Source organism: Pistacia vera, unplaced genomic scaffold, assembly GCF_008641045.1.
Source record: "Pistacia vera cultivar Batoury unplaced genomic scaffold, PisVer_v2 Contig592, whole genome shotgun sequence".
Lineage (NCBI taxonomy): Eukaryota > Viridiplantae > Streptophyta > Magnoliopsida > Sapindales > Anacardiaceae > Pistacia > Pistacia vera.
In genome coordinates, this window is record NW_022196437.1 from 558,256 (window position 1) to 577,106 (window position 18,851).

The 18,851-nt window shown below is 36.8% G+C and overlaps 3 protein-coding genes across 3 annotated transcripts; all 3 read left to right on the top strand.

Moving 5' to 3' along the window:
• Positions 1–1,009: 1,009 nt before the first annotated feature.
• LOC116110017 (UDP-glycosyltransferase 71K1-like) lies at positions 1,010–2,372 on the top strand. The gene is given in 2 exon segments (XM_031396261.1): positions 1,010–1,596; positions 1,598–2,372. Coding segments are annotated over 2 exon segments (1,362 nt in total).
• Positions 2,373–2,815: 443 nt separating this feature from the next.
• On the top strand, positions 2,816–3,370 carry LOC116109983 (UDP-glycosyltransferase 71C3-like). Its single transcript, XM_031396228.1, has one exon. The coding sequence runs from the start codon at positions 2,860–2,862 to the stop codon at positions 3,265–3,267; it is 408 nt and encodes a 135-aa protein (XP_031252088.1). The 5' UTR covers positions 2,816–2,859; the 3' UTR covers positions 3,268–3,370.
• Positions 3,371–14,914: 11,544 nt separating this feature from the next.
• Positions 14,915–15,682, top strand: LOC116110018 (UDP-glycosyltransferase 71K2-like). Its single transcript, XM_031396262.1, has 2 exons — positions 14,915–15,368; positions 15,462–15,682. Exons 1-2 carry the CDS (start codon positions 14,915–14,917, stop codon positions 15,680–15,682), a joined length of 675 nt encoding a protein of 224 aa, XP_031252122.1.
• The last annotated feature ends 3,169 nt before the right edge of the window (positions 15,683–18,851 follow it).

The following is an 18,851-nucleotide window of genomic DNA, read 5'->3' on the forward strand; positions in this document are numbered from 1 at the left end:
TATTCTCTAACTTTGCTTTGTTCTAACTCACATTCTCTCTCCCTCAATTTTACTCTTCTCTCTGCGAAATGTGAATCATGCCATGCCACTGAAATCAAATGAGATACTTTAAGACTACATAATTAATCAATCTTACTTTCCTAAGACATATGGGACACCCTTTTGAGAGCTAGTAGGAACATCTCCTTGTAGCCCAAGTATAATCTCAGTCATCGCTTGAACAATCTTAGGATCCTCGCTGTAGATTTTGTAGCATCGGCCCCATCTCGGATCCCTGCAAACCTGTATAGACATAAGATTTATCAGGAGTCCACAATTAATCTGAAGAATGAAATGCTGACATCCATTAGCTGTAGGATTTGATAATGTATACCACAATGCTAGGTGCAAAAGCATATGGAATTCCCGCATCTCTAACTTCAAGTGCAGTTGCCGCTCCAATCTTTTTAACAATGATTGATAAGAAAGAAAATCTTATCACCAGTGCTAGATATTTTATCATAATGTTAAATCTTAGGATTCATTAAATTTACTTGGAATATTTCAATTTATTTTATAATTTAATTTAGTGCATTTTTTCCGTAGGTATCATAAACAACAATTAACTCTCTACTGTGAGTATCCCATTGGAGTTTTAATATTTAATTTAACGGATTAAGCATACATTATTATTTTGATGAAGTAAACATGAGACAACACTTGAACATGTTTCTTTATAAATTAAAACAACATTTACTGATGACTCATCATAATATCATTCTTATGTATCTAAGTGAAATTATTATAATAACCATAAATAAATTGTACAAATAATATTTTAATTTTTTTATTAATCATTAATTGCAGCTTCTGAACAAAAGAATCTCTTTCTGGAACATGATTGATTGATTTCATAGACATGTGCAACAGATCACTACCTTATCAAAGGAGTGGTCTAGATCCCTTATTCACTCCCCAGAAGAAAAGAAATCACAAATTTTTATTACATTTTCCTCTGCCATCGCCAACAATGAATAAAACTGAGCTTGCGTTCATCCCTCTAGCAGGCGCAGGCCACTTGGTTCCTGAAGTTGAGTTTGCAAAGCGATTGTTAGAGCGAGATGATGGGCGTTTCTCAGTGGCTGTCCTTCACATGGATTCTATTTTTACTAGAAATGTTGTTACACATACGTTATATAAATCACTTGCAGAATCTAATACTCCAATAAGGTTCATCAATCTTCCTCCTCCCATAGACTTTTCTCCTTCAAAAGATGCTCATAAATCTGTAGAAAAGCGTATGCTTGAGTTCATAGATTCTCATGAAACTTGTGTTAAAGAAGCGATTGTCAAGCATGTGATTTCCCGTTCTAATTCAGCTACACTTGCTGGGTTGGTAGTTGATATGTCTTATACATCAATGATCGATGTGGGAAATGAACTTGGTGTTCCTTCTTATTTGTTCTTCCCTTCTACTGCAGCTTTTCTTGGTCTTATGCTGTACCTTCCAACTCAACATGATGAAGTTGGAAGAGGAGTTGAAGAGTTTGATGGCGAGTTGATGATCCCTAGTTATGTTAATCCAATTCCAAGCAGTGGTCTGCTAGAAGTTTTGTTAAACATTCCAGGAGCTGGAATCTCATGCGGTTAAGTCTCTGTTGAATGATTTTGATCATATGCCACCAATTTACACGGTCGGACCAGTTATTGATGTAAAGGGACGTCAGAGTGATGAGACAGAAAAAGCTGATGAGATAATGAAATGGGTTGATGATCAGCCTGATTCATCAGTTGTTTTCTTGTGCTTTGGAAGCCCGGGGAGCTTTAGTGAAGAACAAGTCAAAGAAATTGGATTTGGATTGGAGCAAAGTGGGGTAAGGTTCTTGTGGTCTTTACGGAAGCCACCACCAAATGGCGAATTTGAAGGGCCTAGTGATTACAATAGTGATAATCTCCAGGAAATCTTGCCAAATGGGTTCTTGGAAAGAACAAAGGAAAAGGGTTTGGTGTGTGGACGGGCACCACAAAAGGAGGTGTTGGCTCATAAATCAGTGGGAGGATTCGTGTCACGTTGTGGGTGGAATTCAATCTTGGAGAGCTTGTGGTTTGGTGTTCCAATTGTGACATGGCCTATGTATGCTGAGCAGCAGCTTAATGCTTTCCAAATGGTGAAAGATTTGGGATTGGCCGTGGAGTTGAGAGTAGATTATAGGATCACTAATGGGGAAGTTGCATTGGGAGATGAAATAGGAAGAGCTATAAAATGTGTGATGGAGAGTGATAATGAAGTGAGGAAGAAGGTGAAAGTGATGAGTGAAAAGAGCAGATTAGCAGTGATGGAAGGAGGATCTTCATTTGCTGCATTTGGACGCTTTATTGATGATGTATTATGAAATATGTCATGAATGAAGCACAATCTTAATCGTCTTTTTGTATTGCAAGAGAAAATTATGCAAGGTAATTGATTGTTGCTTTAAGTGCATTAACTATGAGTTATTCCCTATACCACATTAACTATACATAGGGGTGTCAGTCGAGCCGAGCCGCTCACGAGTCGACTTGGCTCGGCTCGTTAAATTCTCGAACTCGGCTCGAGTTTAATTGACCGGAGCTGGCTCAAGTACGACTCCAATTAGTTACCAAGCCGAGTTTGAGTCTACCTCGGCTCAGCTCGATTCGGCTTGTGAGTCAATAGTGGCTCGTTTAGGGTTTTTCTAAAAAAAATATAAGTTTTAGGTCTGTCTTGTAAATTTACATGCAAAAGGTTAAAAATATTGCAAATATACCCTTAACCCAAATCGCATAAACGATTTCCCCAAAATCATAAACNTTGATGAGCTGTTGCCAGCTGGGTTCTTGGAGAGGACAAAGGAGATTGGAATGGTGTGTAAATGGGCACCACAAAAGGAGATCTTGGCTCATAAATCAGTAGGGGGATTTGTGTCCCATTGTGGGTGGAATTCAAGCTTGGAGAGCTTGTGGTTTGGAGTTCCAATTGTGACATGGCCTATGTATGCTGAGCAGCAGATGAATGCATTCCAAATGGTGAAAGATTTGGGAGTCGCTGTGGAGTTGAGATTGGATTACAGAAGCATGAGTGGAGAGGTTGTGTTGGGAGATGAGATAGCAAGAGCTATAAAATGTGTGATGGAGATTGATAATGAGGTGAGGAAGAAGGTGAGAGAAAAGACTGAACAGAGCAGGCTAGCTGTGAAGGAGGGTGGATCTTCATTTACTGCATTTCAACGCTTGATTGATGATATTTGTCTCAATTTAGAAACAAATTAAGCCATGAATTTCATGGTTGGAGTTCTATTGTCATCTTTGATCTCTTTTAAGTTTTTCATGTTGGATTTGTAATAAAATTCTTTAGTTTAATAAAGCAATTTCAAAAACTATCCCTACCCTTCTACTAATATTCAAACTCATGACAACTGTTGAACATTTAATAAAAATTTCTGAAATAATAAAATTAAATAAACACAAACCCACCACCAACCACCCCATACCCAAATCATCGTATCAATCTCCAGACATTACCCACTATACATTCCACCACCATTTATTATGTCACCCCTAAATTAATCATCTATCATTCCCCACACACCGTAGCCCACCTTTTAAACCATCAACACAACAAACAAAAGTTTTCAAACAAATCATTTAGTTAACCAACACAAGCAACCATCGAATTCACTATAAAAACAATCAAATCCATGAAAACAAAGCAAATAAAAAAGAGAGGAAAATATAAATTAGATTGGATTGTCTAATATTGATTGGCAACATAGTAAAATTGAACCCTTTATTCTTATTATATTTACTATCTCTTTGGCTTTCTATTTCCTCTTATTCCTAATTCGGTTCATCCTATTCTTATTTCTATTCTAGTTTATGTTCTTGTTCTTGTTTCTATTTCTATTCTAATTCTTGATCTTATTATAATTCCATTTTTATTCCAATTCGAGTTCTTACTCTAATTTCGGCTACAATGTTTATGCCAATTTTACTTCTATTTTGGCTATTATTCCTGTTCTGATTCCTATTCTTATTAATATTCCTATTCATATTTTGTTTCCTATTCGTATTTCAATTTCCATTCATATTCCAGTTCCTATTCGGGTTTCAGTTCTTATTGTTATTCCAAGTGGTATTTATATTCTGGTTTCCATAAGCAATCCCATTCCCGTTCCAAATCCAAATTCGAATCCATTTCCCTTTCCTACTCGCACTCCGATTCTATTTCCCTTTCCTATCCTCACTTCGATTCCATTTCCGATTTTTATTCTGAGAAATGTCACAAAGGAAAAGAAAAAGGTTACTTCATCTTCTCTCATATCTACAACCACCAACAACGAAGAGAGCTCAGCTTGTGTTCATCCCTTTACCAAGCATAGGTCACCTGCTTCCCGAAATTGGGTTTGCAAATCGATTGTTAGATCAAGATGAATATGGTTCTCAGAAATTGTTCTTCTCATGCATTCTGCTTATAGTAGAAATGCTAAGACACCTACATCCATGAATTCAGTAGCAGCATCCAACTCTCAAATAAGGTTCATCAATCTTCCTCCTTTTGTAGACTTCTCTCCTTCACAAGAGGCTAATAAATCTATAGAAAAATTTGTAACTGAGTTCATAGGTTGTCATAAAGCTAATTGTCGGTTCAATCCAATTACCAATTTCAACTTAACGAACTAAAATCAAGAACAATCACCACACTCAAGAAAACAATCAACCAAGAAGAACACGATTTACCGTGGTTCACTTATCCAAGATTTGGATAAACTACATCCATATTGAGCTCCACAATTGAGGAGCTCTCTGCACTAATTAGAACCTTTGTTACAGATTACATTCACACACATACTCTAATATCCTCACTTTCTTTCCACTAAACACTTTCTTCTTTACACCCTCAAATCTGCCCCAAGGGAACTCAACTTGGACACCCTTACACCTGAGAGTAAACCCAACCCTTAACACAATGACTAAATGTTACTACTACAATGACAAATTTACACAGAAGAACCAAGAAAAACAAAGCTTAATACAATGCAGATCTGGAAAACTAAGAGAGATATTCATTTTTTTTTTTTTTTTTAACTTCAGAAGAGAGAGAGGGTGCTTTTATACTCTTGTTCAGGTGGCCTCATAACAACCTTCAGATCATATTGCAAATCCACAGTCAGAAAATGTAATACTTTCTTTCTAGCTAGTATACTCGTAAAATAATCAATAAAACTCATTAAAAATATATATATGAAAATACATATATAAACGAGTAATAAAGTATGGGCCCATATTTAATTTTTCTTTATATACAAATATTTACAAAATATACTCAAAATAACAACTTGACAATGTAACCCATCCCTTCCACCACATGACGTTCCGAGTGATCGCAACTCACCTATTACCTACAAAAACATTGAAAACAACGGAGTGAACACTAATTGCTCAGTAAGTAAACCCGTTATGCTACCCTCCTCTCTCCGTTGCTTAAATCCTGAATTTTCTTTTCTTACAACTCATTTCCCGAGTATTCTCTATTCTTCTCTCTGTTCTTTCTTTGTTTTGCTCACTGTTTTTCTCTCAATTTTCTAATTTTTCACTACTCACAATAATGAGCATGGTATTATGCATATTCATGATGCAAATGCATAGGTTATGCATTTTCTTTCTATTTTTCTCATTCTGTTTTATGTTTCTTATTCTTTATTTCTTTCTTTCTTTTCTAGTCTTTCTTTATGTTCTTTCTTTCTTTCTTTTCTATTCTTTCTTTCTTTCTTTCTTTCTATTCTTTCTTTTCTTGCCGATCGGACTCGGTTGAGGCATGGATTTGGAGCCTTGGCCGTGTAAGTGAATTCTCTAATTCTGGGTACAGTGCTCACCACACGCACGTCTAACGGACTGTACAATTCTTTTTTCTAAATTATGAGGCTGCTCACTAAAGGCGGCATGCATGTAGGACTATGTCACTCACAGGCACCCCATCGCAACAACCTTCTCTTCTTTTTATCTTTTTACACTTCTTTAACTAAAATTTCATATTTGAATATCTTAATATTCTCATTTCTTTCTATTTTCTCTTTAACATATTTTAGTGTTTTTTCATGCTCTTATGAAGATATATGTATGTAGATGGTTTCATGCTTATAATTCTTTCTAAATGCAAATGTTTAAATGCAAGGATGCCATGTAGCATAAAAAAATTAGTTTCTCTCTACCATCTACAAACTCATATCAATTCATAAATGAATAAAACTCATGCATACACTTCTTTTGGACATTTCATCAAACTTATTGCATGCATAATCAAACTCTAATTTGACTACAATTCTATCTCTTTCTCGAGCCACCAATATTTGGAGTAAAACTCCCTTAAACAATTACTAAACATGTCCATAACAATACATTCCCAAAAATTCTACTCAACTCTTTCTAACTTCAACCAAACTTCAAGTAATCATCATACAACCAAAACCACTTCTCATGGCTAAATTCTACTCATCAATAATCATCAAACTCATCCATAATTCATCAATTTCATCAACAATTCTCAAAATCATAAGCATATACATATATGTAAAATCTCTACACACTTGATTTCTCAAATCATAACTTGGGTGGGATTTACTTACCTTTGATATTAGCAATCCAACCCCTTTAAGAATCTTCTTGATCAAACTCTCTTCCTCTTAAATCCTATAAGCACAAACCATCAAAATTTAACACTTTAAAAATTAAAAATCACTTCTTAGTACAAGGATCTTACCTAAAGTTGCTTGGGATTGAAAGTCCATTCAAAATACCCAAAATCTTTGAATTTCTTTTGAAAAAGAAGTGAAGAAATTGAGAGGATTTGGAGGAGAAGTGGCGTGAAAATAGGTTGAAGAGTGGCTAGGGTTTCACTCTTCAATCCTTGATATAACATAAAAATATATATTAGTATCCCATTTTGCCCTTACACTTTCTTTAAAATTCCATCTATGTCCCTTACTCAATTACCATAATGCCCTCATTTTTATTGCATTCTCCATGAAATTCTATATCTTTTCACTCCCCACTTTTTCAACTAATTTTGAGTGAAAAGACCATTTTACCCTTAATGCAAGTTTAAGGCATTTTCTTTACATTTTCTCAAAATAACTTTAGCAAAAATCAACTAAAGGTATAAGAGCATAAATTAAATTACGTACCTCCATGTGGGCATTACAAGAAAGGTGCAAGGCAAAGCGGCAACGTATCAGTTTAGTTATGCGACACAGTTTCTGACTTCACCTTCTACAATCTCCACCTTGAAGTCAGAATTTCTAGCAATACCACGCTAACTCTCACTTGTGTAGAGAACTCATCATCAATTGCTTCTTAGTTTTGCTCCTTAATGTTTAGCTGATAGACACCAAATCCAAGCAATGCTTGAATTTGGTAGAAGTGACTACCTTTGTGCCCATATTTGCAGGATTGTCTTCAGTTGGAATCTTCCTTAAGTCAATCACTTTTTTAGCAATTAGATTCGTTACAAAGTGGTACCTTACATCCACTATGGTACTAAGAAGCAAATCCGAGCAATGCTTCTTTGAAGGCATCAATTGGATGATCCTTGATATACATCCACGTATTCAGAAGCAAATCCAGCCAAAGTGCTATACATCTAAGCAAAAACCCAGTTTACCATGAGAGGACCAGTTTACAATAGTTTAAACCAATATGTAAAGAACCATTGATATTCCTAAGCAACCACTTTAATGCAATCCAATTATCATAGCCAAGATTAGACATAAATCTACTAAGTAAGGAAATTGCGAAGGACAAATCTGGTCTAGAGCTAATCATGGCATACATTACAGACCCTACTGCATTAGAGTAGGGGATATTCTCTATCTTAATCATTTTAGCATCAGATGTACGACATTGTAGTTTACTCAAGATAAAATGACTTGCAAGTGGCAAATTGATAGGTTTGGATTCTGACATACCAAACTTAGTGACCAGTTTTTGTAAGTATGACAACTGATGGACTCTTAGCTCATGATTTTTTCTATTTCTTTCAATGAACATTCCCAGAATTTTCTTAACAATTCCTAAGTTCTTCATATCAAATTCTAAGTTCAGTTTCAGTTTTAAATTATTTATCTTTGATTCAAACTTACTAATTAGGAGCATGTCATCAATATATAATAGCAAGTAAATATGCATATCATCAGTGGAGGCAAAATAAAAACAGTTATCATATTCGCTCTTAGAGAACCTAACGCTCAATATAAAGGTATCAAACCTTTTATACCATTACCTAGGTGATTGCTTAAGGCCATAAAGGGATTTATGCAACATACAAACATGGTTAGGAAATTTTTTTATCTATGAATCTAGTAGGCTGTTTTTATGTCTAGTTGTTCTAATTCAAGATCATAATGAGCTACAAAGGAGAGCATTATCCTAATTATTTTAAACTTAACAACAGGTGAGAAAATCTCATTAAAATCTATACGCTTCTTCTGTGTATACCCTTTAGCCACTAAACAAGCCTTATATCTAGGAGGTTCAGTAGGGGCATACCTTGTTTGATCTTGTACAACTATCTGCATTCCATAGATTTATAGTCTTTGGGTTTAGGGACCAAAGACCATGTCCCATTTACCTTTAGTGACTGCATTTCTTTGTCCATTGTAGTCACCCATTTTTCTTTGTCCTTGGATCTCATAGCAGCCTCATTAGTGTCTGGTTCAGTCCTCTCAACTTCAATTCCTGCCACCAAGGTCCTGTAGATCAAGTCTGCATAGGAGTATCTAGTAGGGGCTCTAATTTCTCTCCTGGTTCTATCCCTTGCTAATTGGTACTGTGCTAGGTTATCATGAAGTGGTTCTTCAGCCTTTACTATTTGGTCAAGATCCTCAGTGGTTGTCTCAGCTTCAGGTTTAGTTTCTTGGTCATGCCAAGGAGTATCAGGCTATTGTGGAGTTTGGTCCACCTCAATTTGAGTAACTCCTGTTTGACCAGGAATTATTTCATTGTCATTAGGGATACCTGCATTTTGGTTAGTGAATTTACAAGGGAAAACGGTGTCTTTAAACAAAACATCCCTACTAATTATGATTTTTACCCTGGTGAATCCCTATTCCACAGTCTGCCCTTAGTGCCCTCTTGGTATCCTAAGAATACACACTTTAAGGACCTAGGCTTTAATTTCCATTCACTATTGTGTGCATATGCAAAAGACCCAAATACTCTCAAATGGTTTAGGCTAGGCTTTCTTCCTGACCATTTTTCTTCTAGGGACATATACTCTATGGTAGTGGAAGGGCTTCTATTCACTAAGTATGCAGATGTGGTCAAAGCTTCTCCCTAAAATGTCTTTGGTAAACTTGAAGTAAATAGGAGGCATCTAACTTTTCAAGCAAGGTTCTATCTATCCTCTTAGCAACACCATTTTGCTGAGGAGTTTTTCTAACTGTCTTATTTCTAAGGACTCCGTGTTCACTACATAATTTCTCAAATTCTGTATTATAGAATCCAGGCCATTATCAGTCCTAAGGGCCTTAACCTTCCTATCAACCTGATTTTCCACTAACAGTTTCCAATTTTTGAACTTAAGTAAAGCTTCATCTTTAGACCTAAGTAGGTAAACCCAAACCTTCCTACTAAAGTCATCTACAATTGAGAGAAAATAACTATTCCCCCAATGAGACTTAACCTGTTATGGCCCCCACAAATCAGCATGCAGATAATCTAAACAATGAGTGGCAAGATTTATACGTTTTGAGAAACTCATACGGTGTTGCTTACCCAACACACATTTTTCACAAAAATCAAGAGGATAGATAGTGTCCTTACCAAACACTTCCTGTCATGAGAGGATGGTTATCCCATTTTGGCTTATATTCCCCATTCTCAAATGCCATTTTTCTATCACATTAGGGTTAGAAGAAACAAGAGCATGTTAAATTGATCAGAATAATGGTTCCCACATAGTATATATAGCTCATTCTTTTTCAAACCTTTAACACTATGTTGTTATCTCTATATACATTAAGGCATCCATTTTCTGCTTTATAATAACATCCTAATTCATCTAGTGTTCCTAGAGAGATTAAGTTTCTTTTTAGCTTAGGGATGTATCTAACCTTAGTCAACATTATCAATTTTCCATTAATCAATCTTAAGGTTATACTCCCTATTCCTCGAACTTTGCATGCATTATTATTGTCCATAAACACTATTTCATGTTCATCATTTTCAAAGTCTTGAAACCACTCTCTATTCAGACTCATGTGAAAAGAGCACCTTGAGTCTAGAACTCATTCCTGAACCTGGTCTGATCTAAACACTGTGAGGACTTCAAATTCATTGATACTGTCATTAGTGAAAGCTACATGATTTTCAGTGTTTGATTGTTTCTATTTTTTAATCCACTCAAAGTAATTCTTTTTTAAATTTCCAATTTTATTACAATAAAAGCACTTCCTAGTTTCCTCTTTACTCTTGACATATCCTTTTCCTTCTTCTTATTCTTTAAGCTAGTGACACGTCGTGTATTGTTTCCTGATTGGCCAGATTCTACTCTACCTTTTACAAACAAGTTATTCCCACTCCTTTTCTAAAATTTTAATTATAACTCCCTAGCCTTTAATACAACAATAATTAAGTCAAGACTAGGTGCAGTACCCATATATTGTAAAGCATTTTTAACAACCTGGTACTCTTTTGTTAAGGAATTAAGGAGTATCATGGCTAAACTTGTATCTCCTAATTCTTGATCTGTTCCCTTAAAAATTAAAGTCATTTTCAAGAATTCATCCAAATTATCTTCTATAGATTTAGAGCTATCCATTTTGTAAGCAAATAATGCACCCTTTAAGAAAGCTAAATTTGGAGCAGGTTATAAAGAGTATACTGAATCAAGTTTACCCCATAAAGTCAATAGAGTCTTCATGTCATCTACCTTTCTCAAGACTTTATCTGAGAGATTCATGATGATAAGTTTGTACGCCTTTTCATCAACTTCAACATTTTTCTTTAATTTCTTCTTTGGCCACTTTGTTGCATCCTTTTCCAGTGCAATGGCAACCTTGTTGTGTGATATTAACGCATTCATCTTTTTCTTCCTGCTGTTGAATTCGATCTTCCCATCATATTGGGTGATGCCCATGCATATTGTAGTCATATCAGGTTTCTTGATACTAATATCAAAAGAATCCCAATCGAAGAAACCCTAAAACTGGAAACTAATTTAATTTGACACAATTGAACCCCGATTATGGACTCTAATCTATCTAGGACCTCAAAGAACTAACTGATCAAGAAAACTCCCAAATTCAATGAACCCTAGATTTCCAAAAAATTACCAAATCACAAAATTGATAACTTGAATCTTAGATTTAAAGACCCTAGAACTCTAAGGAACTTACAGATCGAGAAAGCCCTAAAATTCGAAGAACTCTTAATTCAAGAAATTACTCCAAATCAAGAATAGACCGATAGATCGTTGAACCCTAGATTTCTAGCTCTAATGCCACTGCTATGATTAAATCCAATTACCAATTTCAACTTAACAAACTAAAATCAAGAACAATCACAGCACATAAGAAAACAATCAACCAAGAAGAACATAATTTACTGTGGTTCACTTATCCAAGATTTGGATAAGCTACATCCACATTGAACTCCACAATTGAGAAGCTTTCTACACTAATTAGAACCTTTGTTATAGATTACACACTCTCTCTCTCTAATATTCTCACTTTCTTCCTGCTAAACACTTTCTTCTCACTAAACACTTTCTTCTTTACACCCGCAAATCTTCCCCAAGGGAACTGAACCTAGAAACCCTTACACCCGAGAGTAAACCCAACCCTCACATAGTGAGTAAATGTCACTACTACAACGACAGATTTACACAGAAGAAAGAACCAAGAAAAACAAAGTTTAATACGATGTAGATCTGGAAAACTAGAGAGAGAGATATTCAATTTTGTGTGTGCGTGCGTGTGTGTGTGTGTGTGTTTTTTTTCTTTTTCTTTTTCTTTTTACTTTAGAAGAGAGAGAGGGTGCTTTTATACTCTTGTCCAGGTGGCCTCAAAATAGCCTTCAGAACATATTGCAAATCCACGGTCAAGAAAGATGCAAGGCAAAGCGACAACTTATCAGTTTAGTTATACGATGTCGTTTCTGACTTCACCTTCAACACGAGTGTTAAAGAAGCTATTGTCAAGCATGTAGTTTCCAGTTCTGACTCAGGTTCACTTGCCAGGTTGGTGGTTGATTACTTTTGTACAACAATGATAGATGAGGGAATTATTTGTTTTCCCCTTCTGGTGCTCTTTATCTTGGTCTGTTGTTGTACCTTCCAACTTGACATGATGAAGTTGGTAGAAAATTTGAAGAGTTTAATGGTGAGTTGGTGATCCCTAGTTATGTTAATCTTGTTTCGAGCAGCGGTCTGCCAGAGGTTTTATTAAACAAATATGGTGAGTACACTACACTTATGAACCATGGAAGAAGATTCAAGGAGACCAACAGGATTATTGTCAACACATTCAAGTAACTAGTGTAGATGCAAAAATCTACCTTTACAAAAATACGGACCGATCCCGTGAGGTTGAGGCCACTAGCAATCTGTTATACCTACACACGCAAGAAAATAAGCATGAAGCAAACGGAAAACACCAAGGTGGTGTTTTCCGTAGACACTCCGACGCTCAAGTCAGCAAGACTGAGTGAGGCTAATTTAGTAAGGGTTAGGGAGAGAAATGGTTACTAGAAGTCTAGTCAGAGACTATAACTACGGTTATAATGCGAAGTTCTCAAGAGTCGGAACTGCGAGGTCTGAAGGTGTAATGTCTCTCCTTTGTGAGATGGTTGGCCTCTGTTTAAATAGCGATTACAGGATCTTCGAATCCTAGTGGGACCAGGAGTCGTTGGAGTTGAGGTTTTGTGAAAGAGTGGAACCTTTGGCTCCTTTACCTGAGCCCAACGTGTCTAAGACACGGATCTTAGACAAATTAAGGTAGTGATGGACCTCTTTAGTAGAGTTCAGATAGCATCGGAATACGTAGGCGACCCTGGGCTCCAAGTAGATCCTAAGTCCAAAATGTGGCCTAGGATCAGAGGGCCTGGGCTCAGATAACCTGGCAGTGAGGCCTAAACAAATTGGGCCTCTACTGATTAGGTCCAGATGGTGGGCAGTTGGGTATGAGCCGAACGGACCTGATATGTAAACTTTGTTACGGGCTCAATCGGAATTGGGCTTTGGCCTCTAGTTTTGTTGAAGGTGTCTTCGTCTTTGGGCCTATTCGGGCCAAGGACATTTTTTGGCCCTAACAACTAGAATCTCATGCGGTTAAGTCTTTGTTGAAAGATTTTGAGAATGGGCTACCAGTTTACACAATCGGACCAATTATAGATGTAAAGGGACATTAGAGTGAGAAGTTAGATTTGGATGAGATCATGAAATGGCTTGATGATCAGCCTAATTCGTCGGTTGTTTTCTTGTGCTTTTGGAAGCTGGGGGAGCTTTGGTGAAGAACAAGTGAAAGAAATTGCACTTGGGCTGTAGCAATGTGGGCACATGTTTCCGCGGTCTTTACAGAAGCCATCAACAATGGATAAATTTGAAGGGCCAAGCGATTGCAAGAGTGATCATCTCTAGGAAATCTTGTCAAAAGCGTTATTGGAGAGAACAAAGAAGATGTGAGCCATTTTCCTATAGGCATATCTATTATCAAAAGGTCATGTACCTTCAAAAGATCATGTACCTTCAAAAGGTTGTGCCCATATCTCAAAGGGTTTTCCAAAAGGTACCTTCTCTTTAAAAGGTACCAACAATCCTATATTAGAAGTAAGATTTTCTGTAAAAGTATACAACAAATAAGACTACAATTCTAGACTTTTAGTATAATCAAAACTCTCTCAAGTTGCTTCTGTTTTGTGCATAACACAAGCAGGTTCTTCATTGTATCCTAAAAAATTTGCTGATCCTATTTGCACTGTAAAGGGGCGAAATTTCTTTTAGAAAGTTGGCATTGATACACGCCTTGAAGTTGGTAGTCACTATCCTGGTTCTAACAGAAGATTGGTTTGGTGTGTGGATGGGCACCACAAAAGGAGGTCTTGGCTCATAGTTCAATTGGAGGATTTGTGTCACATTGTGGGTGGAATTCAATATTAGAGAACTTGTGGTTTGTTGTTCCAATTGTGACATGGCCTAAGTATGCTGAGCAACAGATTAATGCTTTCTGAATGGTGAAAGATTTGGTAGTGGCTGTGGAGTTGAGATTGGATTACTACAAAATGTGTGATGGATAGATAATAAAGTGAGGAAGAAGGTCAAAGAAGAGAGTAGAAAGAGCAGATATTAGCAGTGATGGAGTTTTATTGTGATTTTTAATCTTCTAAGACTTTCTTAAAATATAATAAAGAGGAACTCACTTCTTTTCTCTTTAAACTGTCTATGATTAATTATTCGATTTGCATGTATAAAATTGACTTCAGGAATGCGTTTCTCTCTAAGAATATTCAATGCTTCAATATGTCTTCATCTCCTCTCATGACTAGCTACTACCACCACCAACAATGAAGAAATAAAGCCATGAGTTGCATTGCTTTGACTGTCGGTTAACCACGATCAACATGTGACTGATCATCTACCTTCAAATACTTTATTTATAATTTCCTATGATAATAATACTCAATTCAGTATAGTGGCCAAATGGAATGACAACATTTGCATATAATCTATACATTTACCTAAACCTTTGTCAATGATCGAGTATTTCCATTTGCATATAATATTTTCCACCACCTAAAACTTTGTTCATGATTTGATTATTTCCATTTGCAGTTTTGCATATGTAAAATAACTCCCTAAACATTGACTTTGTAAAACGGTATCTCTATATATAATAATGTTCACCACTAGCTACTACCACCACCAACAATGAAGAAAGCTGAGCTTGTGTTCATCCCTGTATCGGCCACAGGCCATCTCATTCCCAATATCGAGCTCGCAAAGCGCTTCTTAGGTAGAGATAATCGTTTCTCGATAACCATTCTTGTCATAGATTTTCCTACTGACACCTCTATTACAGCTGCATACACAAATTCATTTGTTGAATCCAACCCTCAAATAAAGTTCATCTATCTTCCTCCTACCGCAGACTTCTCTCCTTCGCAAGAGGCTGATAAATCTGTAGAAAAGTTCTTAACCGAGTTCATAGATTGTCACAAAGCTTCTGTTAAAGAAACCATTGTCAAGCATGTGCTTTCCGGTTCTGATTCAAGCTCACTTGCTGGATTGGTTGTTGATTTCTTTTGTACATCAATGATTGATGTGGCCAATGAACTTGGTACTCCTTCTTATTTGTTTTTCCCTTCTAGTGCGGCTTATCTTGGTCTCTTTCGGTACCTTCCATCTCGACATGATCAATGGTAGAGAATTTGAAGAGTCTGATGGTGATTTGGTGATTCCTGGTTATGTTAATCAGTTCCAAGCAGTGGTCTGCCTCCAGTTTTTAAACAAAAAATGGAGGCTACACTACATTTAGAACCATGGAAGAAGATTCAGGGAGGCCAATGGGATTACGTCAACACATTTGAGCAGTTGGAATCTCATGCGGTTAAGTGTTTGATGAATGATCATGACAATGTGCCACCAGTTTACGCTGTTGGACCGGCCATTGATCTCGAAAGTCAGAGTGACAAGTAGTTTTAGATGCGACACGGCGCGACGAGATCATGAAATGGCTTGATGGTCAACCAGATTCATCAGTTGTTTCTTGTGTTCGGAAGTGGGGGTGTTGGTGAAGAACAAGTAAACAAATTGCAGTTGGATTGGAGAAAAGTGGGCACAGTTCTGTGGTCTTTACGGAAGCCACCACAAAGGGTAAATTTGAAGGGCCGAGTGATTACAAGAGTGAGCATCTAAAGGAAATTTGCCAAATGGGTTCCAAAGAGAACAAAGGAAATTGGATGATTTGCGGAATGACTCCACAGAAGGAGGTGTTGGGACATAAATCGGTAGGGGATTGTGTGTCACATTGTGGGTGGAATTCAATCGGAGAGTTTGTGGTTTGGTGTTCCAAGTGACATGGCCTTTGTATGCTGAGCAAGAGATTAATGCATTCCAAATGGTAAAAGATTTGGAGCTGGCTGTGGAGTGAGATTGGATTATAAAAACAGTAGAGGAAAAGTTGTGTCAGGAGATGAGATAGCAGAAGCTGTAAAATGTGTAAGGATGGTGAGAATAAGGTGAGAAAAAGGGTGAAGGAGGTATATGGAAAGAGCAGGTTAGCAATGATGGAAGGTGGATCTCATTTGATGCATTTGGAAGCTGATTGATGATATACATAGAAACAATTAAAGCCATGAAAGAAGTTAGTCTTAATCATCTTTAAATCTTTTATGATGTATGGATTTGTATTAATTTCCTCAAAAGAGTTTCACGTTGAAAGCAATGTAATATTAAGGATATGTTTTTTTTTTTTTTTTTTTTGGGGGGGGGGGGGTGGGGGAGGGGTAAACCGGTAATTGTATTAAAGAATAAAGAATATCAGTCAAAGCCAAACCCTTGGACAAACCAAGAACCATGCTATACAAAAAAGCGAAAGGATGGAACACCAATTCTTCGGCACAAACAAAGCAACCGGCAGGCAAAAAACATCCTAGGGCAGCGCTAAAAACAATCAAACCCTATACAGGGCAGCAGGAACCAAGATAGATACACCAATATACGGCTCCTGCCTCAAGAGGGCTGACGCCGGGGCTTGTGATTGCATCACCCCTCCAGCAGGACACCAAAAAGAAACACCTTCATCAAGTCCTTCACCAACGGCAACTGAAAAACCAGAAGATGATCCAAAAACAATAACTATCAGCCAAGACCATGCTAAATCCTGAAACAAGCAAGCAAGGGCAGCCCAGAACTAGAAAAAGCCAACGAAAATCGGTAGTACTGCTGCCAGTCCAGACCAGATTTTTCATCACAACCCCATGCCACAAAAAAAAAAAACCAAAATTCAAATATCCAGCTCTACCACACCAACAGTCAATGAGAATTAGTGGTGCAGACAAGGGCCATCATGGGCAGAGTTCAGACTTCCAGCACATCGGTTGTGAGGCTCAGCATATACCTGTAGGCACAAGAAGCTTGGAGCATACCCAAACAAGAGTCAAGTGGAGGTAGGAAGAATAGAACATAACAGCTCCAAAAAGTACAAATAGAGGCCAAGGGGAAAATAAAGTCCTGTGTAACCAACAAAAGATCAGAGGGCTATCATCCAAAATGTCCACTATATAGCACCTGCAAGCACAACAATACTCCCAAACAATGCAACAAGGTCGCATTCGAGAACGTCATCTTCCTTTCTTCTCTTAGAGACATCTGAAGATCAGTGGGAACCATGGCCCATCAATGAAACAATCCTGGGCAAATTCCATTCCTCCATCACTCTTAGTTCTACCCGTATTTTTAAACGGCAGGCTGCTCATTCCAAGTCTTACAACCTCAATAACTTGCCGCTTCACGTACGCAAGACTCCTGATTTTTCTTTGAAAAATGCTCAAATTCCCCTTGCCACCTAGGTACACAGTTGCCCCAAGTAGGAGTCTACCTATATAGCTTGATTTTTTTTCTTTGAAATTGTCCGCAGACCATGCAACAATATTATCCCAGCCAATCACAGGAGTAAGGAAATTACTTTAATCTGGGTAGTCCTCCAAACGGCCTGGAAAACAGGCAATCGAAAAAAAGATGGTTATGAGTCTCATAAACATTGTCACATAAACACATGCAGATCCTCATACCTACTCCATGCCTACACTATCTTGGGTCAGTAGTTTCGTTCTGATAGCAAGCCATAAAATAAAGGCTGTCGTAGAATACAAGGGCTATTCGATACGACAGTGCACTACGGCACCGCAATATTCTCAATTACAAATCTCTCCATGTCTAAAATGAGGAAATTTTAGCTCTTCGGCTATTAGTAGACTTCCAAAAGGTTTTTTATTTTTTTATTATTTATTTCTCCAAGCAACTTCCAAAAGGCTTCATCCGTCCGTAAGGGCCCCAAAATAGAGGGGACTTGGTACAACTATCAAGCCATCTTCATTGCCCATTAATCAGCACATCACTTACAGTGGCCCTACGTTCCAGATCCAAATTGTAAAACATCTGCGAGGGACAATGAAATTAAGTAGGCCTAAAGGATGCTAACAGTCAAAACCATAATCTTTTCCGTCCAACTGCAAATTAAGTAGCTAAATTATTCTGTCATTTGATTGATAGTTAATAATGGACCCATAATCTGATTAAAAAAAAAAAAAAAAAAATATATATATATAGATATATAACAAATTGGTTTTAGTTAATAATTTATTTAAAAAAATATATATTTTAGAGAAACATATCGAACATATTTTTCAATCATTTCTAATAATTTTAAACAAAAACTTATAATTCATTAAAAAAACAAATACCCTAAATTTACACGAAACACTGGTCTCATATAAAGCATAACACAAACGTAAATCTTTTCCTTTAATTTGGTTTATTAATATAATTCTAATGATTCTTTTTCTAATTTATATGAATCTTCTTGTATTTTCATTTATGAAGACATTGATGCCACAATCACCCACATCTCCGCACAGTAATTCTTACCTACCAGTCAATCGACCCGCAACCACCACCATTCTCTCCCAACATTCTTGGCTTTCAAAATATCCAAGGCTTTCTGTATGCTTCATTCTTTTCACATTTATGCATGTTTAACAAGATGTCTTTATATAAGAGTGCCATCCCAATTATTAAACCCCAAGAAAAGTGAAAAAAAAAAAAAAATCACTTTAATCTTCTCTCATATCACTCAGCACCGACA

What these genes read in the sequence shown, in the direction of transcription:
- LOC116109983 (XM_031396228.1), top strand. Translation starts at nt 2,860, where the DNA reads ATGGTGTGTAAATGGGCACCACAAAAGGAGATCTTGGCTCATAAATCA.
- LOC116110018 (XM_031396262.1), top strand. Translation starts at nt 14,915, where the DNA reads ATGAAGAAAGCTGAGCTTGTGTTCATCCCTGTATCGGCCACAGGCCAT. An exon ending in TTCTAGTGCGGCTTATCTTG is followed by an intron (nt 15,369 to 15,461) that starts GTCTCTTTCGGT and finishes TATGTTAATCAG; the next exon opens with TTCCAAGCAGTGGTCTGCCT.